Source organism: Solanum lycopersicum, chromosome 8, assembly GCF_036512215.1.
Source record: "Solanum lycopersicum chromosome 8, SLM_r2.1".
NCBI classification, from domain to species: domain Eukaryota; kingdom Viridiplantae; phylum Streptophyta; class Magnoliopsida; order Solanales; family Solanaceae; genus Solanum; species Solanum lycopersicum.
The window spans coordinates 67,730,992-67,740,642 of NC_090807.1; the positions used below are offsets into that span (position 1 = coordinate 67,730,992).

The 9,651-nt window shown below is 35.7% G+C and overlaps 1 protein-coding gene across 1 annotated transcript; it reads left to right on the forward strand.

The window, feature by feature from the left end:
• The first annotated feature begins 11 nt into the window (after positions 1-11).
• On the forward strand, positions 12-8,300 carry ABCF4 (ABC transporter F family member 4). Its single transcript, NM_001366441.1, has 18 exons — positions 12-521; positions 1,536-1,754; positions 2,150-2,342; positions 3,441-3,649; positions 3,776-3,931; positions 4,735-4,863; positions 4,971-5,072; positions 5,171-5,317; positions 5,483-5,545; positions 5,668-5,714; positions 5,880-5,939; positions 6,040-6,122; positions 6,381-6,475; positions 6,799-6,885; positions 7,115-7,202; positions 7,485-7,570; positions 7,867-7,929; positions 8,030-8,300. Exons 1-18 carry the CDS (start codon positions 318-320, stop codon positions 8,147-8,149), a joined length of 2,151 nt encoding a protein of 716 aa, NP_001353370.1. The 5' UTR covers positions 12-317; the 3' UTR covers positions 8,150-8,300.
• Positions 8,301-9,651: the final 1,351 nt, after the last annotated feature.

Sequence of the window (9,651 nt, forward strand, 5' to 3'; positions counted from 1 at the left end):
AAACAAATCATGTTTTTTAATTGAATTGTAATCAAAATTCTTCCAATTGTTATTGATTCTTTTTATTATTATTATTAAATATATGGTTTGTTTAAAGTAAGGCAATTTATGCATGTCCTTTTTCTACAATATATCAAAAATAAATACTTAATTGAGATATTTGGGTATTTCTCCTTGGCCCTGCTTTGAGGTTTCGCCAGGATTCTCTCACAGAGCCGCCTCACACTGTACCCGCAACCCGGTCCACAACCCATTTTCCCTTTCATTCCGGTTCATCTTCTCCATCACCGGCAGAAGGCGGAAAGTGGAGAACGAAGATGACTGAAGTCGCGAGCAACGTTGTACACGAAATCCTAGGCGGACGAGCTCAAGATGTAGATCAGCCTATTATCGACTATATTATCAATGTCGTCGCCGATGAAGATTTCGATTTTGGTCACGACGGTGAAGGTGCTTTTGAAGCCCTTGGAGAGCTACTTGTCGATTCCGGTTGTGTTACTGACTTCTCCGAATGTCGTGCGGTATTAATACTTCCATTCCATGCTCAATTTCGTTATTGCTTAGGCTGAGTTTCATATTTTTCTGCTCGAAATTTGTTAGATTGAATTGATTCTGAAAGATGTGCTTATTATACTGTTAAGATATTTTTCTGCTCGAAATTTGTTATATTGAATTGATTCTGAAAGATGTGCTTATCATACTGTTAATAGTTTGGATTGTTGACTAGGAACATAATTTACGAACTAAATAACATTTTTGAAACTTGTGGTCTAAATAAGCCATAGACATTTGTTTGACTACTATCTATGAGTGGAAATGAGAACTTTAGAGTTAAATACTTTTTGGATATAGGAAAACTACCATTCTTTTTAGTATTTTAAGAGTGAAAAGTGAGAAGTTTAAAGTTGAACCTCCAGGCATGACCCAAGCTAGTCTAAACAAGGAGAAGAACACAATTCAAAAGTCTTTTCAAGTTAGTCTAAACAAGGAGAAGAACATATTCCAAAAGTCTCTTGCTACTGTAAACAACGACAGGTTTTGATGAATAAAATTTGGACTTAAAAGTTAAGTGATTATTAGCTTCAGTTTATCATTTATGAAGCAAGGATTGTGTGATTTAGTTAGAGAGCTTATGATGGCCTCAAAAGAAAATCATTTGTAAGTGAATTTGGTCTGAAATAGAGAGTGACCAACACTGTATTGGACTTAGATGTTGTCAGTTGAATTGATTTGGTAATAGCTCATTTATGATTAGAGGACTTGTTAAACCAGAGAAATAAACAGCCATTTAAGGGGACATAGAATTCAAATGGGTGAATAACTCTCATCATAGAGCAATTTGTGAACTGAAAAGTTGAAGTATAATATGGCGAACAAAAATACAAGTAATTTCTTAGTACCAGAATTTATGGTTATACCAGCATTTACTATTGTGATTGTTAGACTCCTCTATGTTGGTCTTTGTTGCATGCCGTTGTGTTTATACATTGAGTCGTCTGCAATCTATCTTCAGTAGCATTTTCCAACCATGACAGGTTTGTAGCAAGTTGTCTGAGAAGTTAGAGAAGCATGAATTGGCTAAACCCCAACCGACGGTGAGAAGCTTAAAAATGCCGCTGAGAATGTTTGATGGAATGGATGAAGAGGAAGCTCCAAAGAATAAAAAGCCAGAACCAGTTGATGGTCCTTTGCTCACAGAACGTGACAAGATTAAGATTGAAAGAAGGAAGAGGAAAGAGGAACGCCTGAGAGAGGTGAGTGAAAAAATGATAATCTTGATCGTAATCAGAATGAACCTGTTTGACACAAATATTGGTTGTTAAATAAATATGTTGGGAAGACTGCTCTTCTTGTCTATGAACTACACTGATTTGAGTTAACACTTCACTGAGTTTCCATTTATCATTCTAATGGGGTGTGTATGTGTGTGACATTTCAAAATACTCCTTTTGTTGGATAATGGTTGTCTTCGTGAAGTTATGAGACAGAATAAATGTAATCACTTTCCTATTACTGCTTTAAAAATTGTAACCGGTAACCCTCTACTTTCTGCCATGTTGATGAAAAGAAGAGGGGAAAAAAAAAGAAGAAGATGAAAGTGGCTGGTTTACTCCTTCATTCTTTTAATCTGTATGGCTTGATTCTGCAGGCAGAATACCAAGAACACTTGAAAGAAGTGGAGGAAGTGAAAGCTGGTATGCCTTTAGTGTGTGTGAATCATGATGGTCAGGGTGATGGACCAACTGTTAAGGATATCCGTATGGAGAACTTCAATATATCTGTCGGTGGTCGTGAACTTATTGTCGATGGTTCTGTCACGCTTTCTTTTGGAAGACACTACGGTATGCTTGATTATCTTATTGAAAAATAAATGAAAACTCATTCCTATGTACTTTGATTTTGCATTTTCTTAGACCTTTTAGTATCAAGTAGTTTGTATCTCATCGATATGGTATTACTCCCTCCTTGCTGATAAGAACTACCCACTTTTGCAGAGTCAAATCATGAGTACATGACATCTATCAACATGTTAGTATATAGAAATAATTCGATTTCTGTTTAAATTGATAAAGCTTATCTAAAAGAAAGTTAAAAATAGTAGTTTGGAATTTGAGAAGTTGGGATGTTAGTCGAAAATTCACATCAGATTGGATACAATACGAGATTGACCCAGTTTATATTCATTCATTTAGAAGTGTTGGGGAGAAAAAATTTCCATCAAGGGGAGAAGTCAAGAATATTGGGTTGGGCTAAAAGGAAAACATGCCATTTATCAGAGGGTGCGAGTGTCTATCTATCTTGATAAGCATTTAGGGGTCATTTGGTAGGATGTATTACATCTCTAATACATGTACTAGTCATGGTATTATTTAATCCTTTATTTGATAGGATTTTCAGCCTGTGTATAACTAATCTATTAGCTATACACCCTATTCAGTATTATAAGTTGTATAACTAAGACATAGCAAATTATGGTATTAGCAATATGAGGGCTATTAATACATGGATAAGCATGGTAAAAGACATAGTTGCCCTTAATAAACCGAACCAAACAGTGGATAAGAGATAATCTCCGTGTTATCAATCCTAGTATTACTAATACATTCCATTAATCTACTCAGTGCTATTCTTATATACTCTACCAAACGACCCCTTAATGTCTTAAACAAGTAAGTCATCATGCACACATCCATTATTTTGTCACTGGGAAGAAGACTGGAATGCATGAATTGGCATAAATGCAAAGGGGGTGAAACTTGGGGGAACATATTTCGTCAAACAACAACATAGGCTATAGCCAGTGTATATTGGCATTTTTTGCTGTTTATTTATTAATTAAATTGATGACTTTCTCAAAAAAAAAAACATAGCCTATAGCCAGCGGCGTAGTTATGTTTTATGAATCCACGGCCTTACCTAAATCTCTAATTTGGATGCAGGTCTTATTGGAAGAAACGGTACAGGGAAAACAACTCTCCTGAGGCATATGGCTATGCACGCTATTGATGGTATTCCCAGGAACTGCCAGATATTGCATGTTGAGCAAGAAGTGGTTGGTGATAATACCTCAGTTTTGCAATGTATTCTTAACACTGATATGGAGAGAACCCAACTTCTGGAAGAAGAGGCTCGTCTGCTTGAATTACAGGTTAGAAACAGATCAATGGCTAAGCTTTTATGTCATATTATACTGTTTATTTTTAATATACCTTCGTATTTTGTTCTCATTGGATCAAGTATATTCCCATTCCTTGGCATTTTCATGATTTTCTAGAGAGTGACCGACTTAGAAGGCGAATCTGCAAAGAGTGATAAGTTGAATGGAGGTATCGACAAAAATTCGCAAGCAAAAAGGCTTGAAGAGATATACAAAAGACTTGATTTCATTGATGCTTACTCGGCTGAGTCACGTGCAGCAACTATACTATCGGTTAGTTTGACTTTGACTAGTAATCCGATTTGCAAGCTTATGATGACATCAGTCTCTCTGTAACTGTTGAGAAAGTTTGTTCACTTTATATATCTTCTTGATGCTCTTTTTACTGAAACCACTTTCTTCATAAAAATAAAGTTTATTCACTTTATACACTATGTTTAACTAAAACAGAGTTTGCATTTGATTTATAATATCGCACACAAATGCTGTACGTTAGAGTTTAATTTATAATGTATGAGCAAGATTCAGTCTACTAATTCATGTACCTGGGATGCCTGTTCCTTTCCTTCTGTTTCTACCATGATTATGCTTCCGCCTACTTTGTCTTAGGAATGTGTTTTGGATATGGCTTGAAAGTATGGAAGCTAGTCTCAAGCTAATCTTGCTGTTTTTGCCTCTTCTTAGAGTTTGAGTTGTCTAAGCTTCTGTCCTAACTTCATGTTATCCGAACTATCTTGCTGTTTTGGCCTCTCCTTGGAGTTTAAGTTGTATGTTGAGATTATTTCCCTTATAATTTAATGTTGTCTTGTCGTTTTAAGCTGTGGATCTGTGTACTAACATCTTAAATAGGAAGTTTTGAATGGGGGAATATGCTAGAAGTTAATCTATCTCTGGCAATTGAAAGTTAGAACTCCTTTATTTAAGAGGCTGGGTTTTATTCTGCTGTAGTTTTGGCGTTCTTCAAGTTGGATGCTTGTCCACCTCAATTTTTCTTATGATGTTTTGCCTATTGATCATTTGTGTTCACACCATTTGTAATGTATAGTCTAGTTCTCATTGGTGGCTATTACTTCCAGGGTTTGAGCTTCTCTCCAGAAATGCAAAAGAGAGCAACCAAAACATTTTCTGGAGGATGGAGAATGAGAATCGCTCTTGCTCGGGCATTGTTCATTGAACCTGATCTATTGTTGCTTGATGAACCCACGGTGTGTTATTTCTTCTCGAGGATGTAGATGTACAGCTATTCAAATAATGAACTTCTGTTTTCTTTTGCATGAAGAAATCATAGAACTTATGTTTTCCTTCCTTGCAGAATCATCTTGATCTGCATGCTGTCTTATGGCTGGAAAGTTACCTGGTGAAGTGGCCGAAGACATTTATAGTTGTGTCTCATGCTAGAGAGTTCTTGAATTCTGTACGTCCTTTCTTCTCTTTGACCTAAAACAATAGTTGGGTTCAGTATGTTGATGTTTGTTTGACATCTCATAAACCTATCTTTGCTTCTTTCTTCAGGTAGTCACAGATATCATCCATCTACAAAATCAGAAATTGAGCACCTTTAAAGGAGACTATGATACATTTGAAAGGACACGAGAAGAACAAGTTAAGAATCAACAGAAAGCATTCGAGGCAAATGAACGTACAAGGGCCCACATGCAGGTCTTTCCCAATTATATTTACCTTTTTTTTTTTGAGATGATAACTTTAATTACATTCACTTTATTGGTAGACTATTGCAAACAGATTATTTGCGACCTTATTTGCAGATTTCTTGTCTCGCTGTTTAATGCTTTGATACATTTTTTTGGCTATAATGCTGTGCAGACCTTTATTGACAAGTTCAGGTACAATGCAAAGCGTGCATCTCTTGTTCAGTCTAGAATTAAGGTATGCATTCATTGCTGCTCCTATATATCTTGATCCAATTGTTTAATAATTTAATTAGGTCCACTTTTGATTCCCTAGCATGCCATGATCAGTACCTGAATCGTTTTCCTTGAATTTGACAGGCACTGGAACGAATTGGTCGTGTGGATGAAGTCATCAATGATCCTGAGTACGCATTCATTCCTTTAACACATTGCTCCTATATGTTTGTGTATTTTAACTCTCTTATGATGTTTAACTTGTTATAACCTGCATCGATAAAATTCCGATTTCTGTCATGTTGCATTTTTATAATTAAATGAACTCATTGTTATTTTGCATATGATATATGCAGCTACAAGTTTGAGTTCCCTTCTCCTGATGATAGACCTGGCGCTCCTATTATAAGCTTCAGGTTAAACATCTCTTAGTCTGTGGCTAAGACATTCTTGTGATCTCTTGTCAGACAGCAAATCTCAGCTAATTAACTTCTTACCTTATTGTAACTAATGCAGTGACGCATCCTTTGGATATCCTGGGGGACCAATATTGTTCAAAAATTTGAATTTTGGAATAGATTTGGATAGCAGAGTAGCAAGTAAGACCTTTATTGTCTACCAATCAAGTATTTTCAAGTTCACTTAACTGGTGCAAACCTTTGTAAACTGTACGTATGGGTCAGTAATATGTCTCTCTGCATTGACGTTGAGTTTTTCTGTTGGGAAGTAAAATTAGATCTCTTTATTTGTGAGTTAGGTAGTATGTGGTTTTGGCATGTGTATTTTTATAATTGTTTTTTAATCATTTTTACTGTTTTACATATCATGGACCTTGTCTCACCTTATGTATTTTCCAGTGGTTGGTCCTAATGGTATTGGAAAGTCAACAATACTTAAGCTTATTTCTGGGGAGCTTCAACCAACCTCAGGGACTGTTTTCCGCTCTGCTAAGGTAAACTTTATTTGGCAAAAACTTACGAGATTTTGTGGGTTTTTTTTTATAAAAAAAAAATCACTTCCAATGTCTACTAGTTCTGTCCTTCACACCATATATCAATATTGTTCTGGTCAATTTGTGTTTCAGCCGTACGTTCTCTCATTGCAATTCCTGTCACCTTTTAGTTACTAAAAGTCTATAGACTAATGATTCTGTATGAGCAAATGCTAGTGGTGTTCTTTTGACCTTATAATTATTTGTGCAGGCAAATGTTTCATTTTGCTCTATTCAGTTACTTGATCTTAATGCATTCTAAATGCTCTTCACTTTTTGTTTAGGTCCGTATTGCTGTATTTAGTCAGCATCATGTTGATGGGCTGGATCTGTCCTCAAATCCCCTCTTATACATGATGCGTTGCTTTCCAGTAAGTTCTCCTAATCAATGATGTATTTTCTTGTAAATTCTAAAATGTATGTGTAATAAGTTCTCTCTAAAGAAGGTGGGTCAACAGTTGATTTTTCTGAATTTATTTGTGTCCGAACTCCTGATAAGACATTTTTAAAGGTTTAATTGCTCCCTTACATCTCATATTGCCAAAGTGAATCTGCAAGTCATCTTTTTTAATGTATTGACCTTGCTCTGGCTTCCTGCAGGGAGTGCCTGAACAAAAATTACGTGGTCATCTAGGTTCATTTGGTATAACCGGAAATCTTGCTCTTCAGCCCATGTACACTTTATCTGGTATGTTAGCATTCTACTTGTGTTTTTTTTTTTGATAAAGTAAATAAATGATATTAGGAAGCATCAAGAAGATGCAAAGTCACAAAACACTATGTGCTAGAAAGCTGCTCCAAACAGCAATATATGGAGCTAGCTTGGCAAAAACTACTCTACTGTACTAGAGATATACTTGTGTTCTTGTTTAGATTACAATGATTCAGTTCCGCCTTCTGTCACTTGGGGTCAAGAGTTGTGGCATAATAACTTATAGTCCACATTTTGGATTGATCTATGGGATCTCAGGTGGCCAAAAAAGCAGAGTTGCATTTGCAAAGATAACTTTCAAGAAACCTCACATATTGCTTCTTGATGAGCCGTCAAATCACTTGGTAAGTTGAATTCTACTTGTTTTAGTTTCTTATTCACCATCTTTTCTTCATACATCCGTGATTTTCATGTCTTCTTGTTGCCGAATAACATACTTGGTCGGAGTAAAAAGTGGAACATAGAATGCCCGAAAAAAAACTGGCGCGTTTGTGGGTTTTAGGAAGGGCCTGGTGTGGTTTCATGATTTTTTCTTGATGGCATTTAATTTCAACAGCTAAAGCAAAGGATGTACTTAGTGCTTCATTTATCCAAAGCTTCTTGCATATGCAATGGCATTATCTAATCGAGTTCTATGCAGGATCTGGACGCTGTGGAAGCCTTGATACAAGGTCTTGTCTTGTTCCAAGGAGGCGTCCTGATGGTACTATAAAACTTCTGTCAATTATTTTTTTGGCTAAATGGTAGCATGTTTTTGGTTTTGCTGGTGTTTAATGGGAGCTGCTACGTGATGTTATTTACAGGTCAGTCACGATGAACATTTAATATCTGGCAGTGTTGATCAACTCTGGGCTGTCTCTGAGGGCAGAGTGACGCCTTTTGACGGGACATTCCAAGATTACAAGAAAATATTGCAATCATAAACACTTCTGCTGCTTTCTGAAGTGAACGAACTATAATTAGTTACTTATGGCCTAAACCCCTACTTTTATGCAGAGACCACATGTTCGATGTAAAATTTCGAAACCAAATTCTGAAGAATGTTCTAAAACAAATAGTGATTTTCTACTCCTACTTGCTTCTATTTACACTGTCCAAATTGGACAAAACATTTTCTCGATTTGATGAACTTTATTTCATCAATTTTATATTAACAAATCAATGAAATAAAAGTGTTATTACGACAATTTGTGAGTCAAGAGTGAAAGAGCAAAATAACCACCATCAATCAACATATATTTCCAATGTCATTGCTAGGCTATGGGTGGCAAATGGACGAATTAAGCTGCAAACATATCGAAACAATGACACAACTGTACATCCAACTCAATGCACTTACCTTAATCAAGTTAAGATCGAGTATATGAATTTTTACTAATATGTTCTCAGATACGAAATTATGTTCTTGCTTACGAATCCAACTCAATGCACTTATATGAATTTTTACTAATATGTTCTCAGATACGAAACTATGTTCTTGCATACGAATCGAGGAAATCAATAATCGGAGAGATAGAACAAAACTAATTGCGCATCCGGGGAATCGAACCCCGGTCAGTACCGTGGGAGGGTACTATGATACCACTCTCCCTATTTCCTACATTACAAAATTCAGCTTAATTAGAAAAATGGTAAATATAGGTCTGTTAAAATGCATTCACTTCCTTCAATCTGACTTGAACCTTTGGATAGACTCTGCACAAAGTATGGTACAGTCATTCTAATCAACTCGGTCCTTCCAGCATACTAACATGTATAGACATCGACGAATAATGTACAACTTAGCTCTTTTATCTTTCAAAGTCTTTTTTCTTGTTATACAAACTTCGACTCTGGCTCTGGCTCTGGCTTTGGCTTTGGCTTTCGCATTGTTGGATGAAGTTGAAGTTTCTTCCATTTTCTGTGAATTGCTTTCAATTTTGAGAATTACTAGTAGTTTCTTTTAGAACTTCCATGTGAGTTTATTTATACAATAAATATAAAAGGATGCCTCAGTTTCATCAGTTTTTTATATATAAGTTATATTTTGTTGAAGTCTTTATAGACCTTTTTTTGGCAGTAAACCAGGGGCCTTGTTTCCTGCTTTTCAGTGACTCTTTTCTTTTTTACTGCTGGCATTGCCAGTAAGCCTGCTTTTATTGTTAACTATTACCTATAATTAAATGGATGGTTGAGCTGAATTTAGATTGATTAAATCGTTCATTTGAGTTAACAAGAGTTGTTCGGATAATAAACATCCTCATTATAAATTTGAAGATTGTGAGTTGCGAGTCACCAAGAAAACAAAAAGGTGGGAGCTCCTAAGATGGCTAAGAAAATGAATATGCCATTAATCCGTTCAATGTTATTTGAGTTGTGCTAAGCAATTTTTATTATGATTAGATATAACATATCAAATAAACAAAACTATTTTAACAGGGTTCTT

Bases quoted from the DNA above. Each gene is read 5' to 3' on its own strand.
- ABCF4 (NM_001366441.1), top strand. From the start codon at position 318: ATGACTGAAGTCGCGAGCAACGTTGTACACGAAATCCTAGGCGGACGA. The intron at 4,864-4,970 runs GTGTGTTATTTC...CCTTCCTTGCAG, and splicing joins TGTTGCTTGATGAACCCACG to AATCATCTTGATCTGCATGC. The intron at 5,715-5,879 runs GTACGCATTCAT...TGATATATGCAG, and splicing joins GAAGTCATCAATGATCCTGA to CTACAAGTTTGAGTTCCCTT.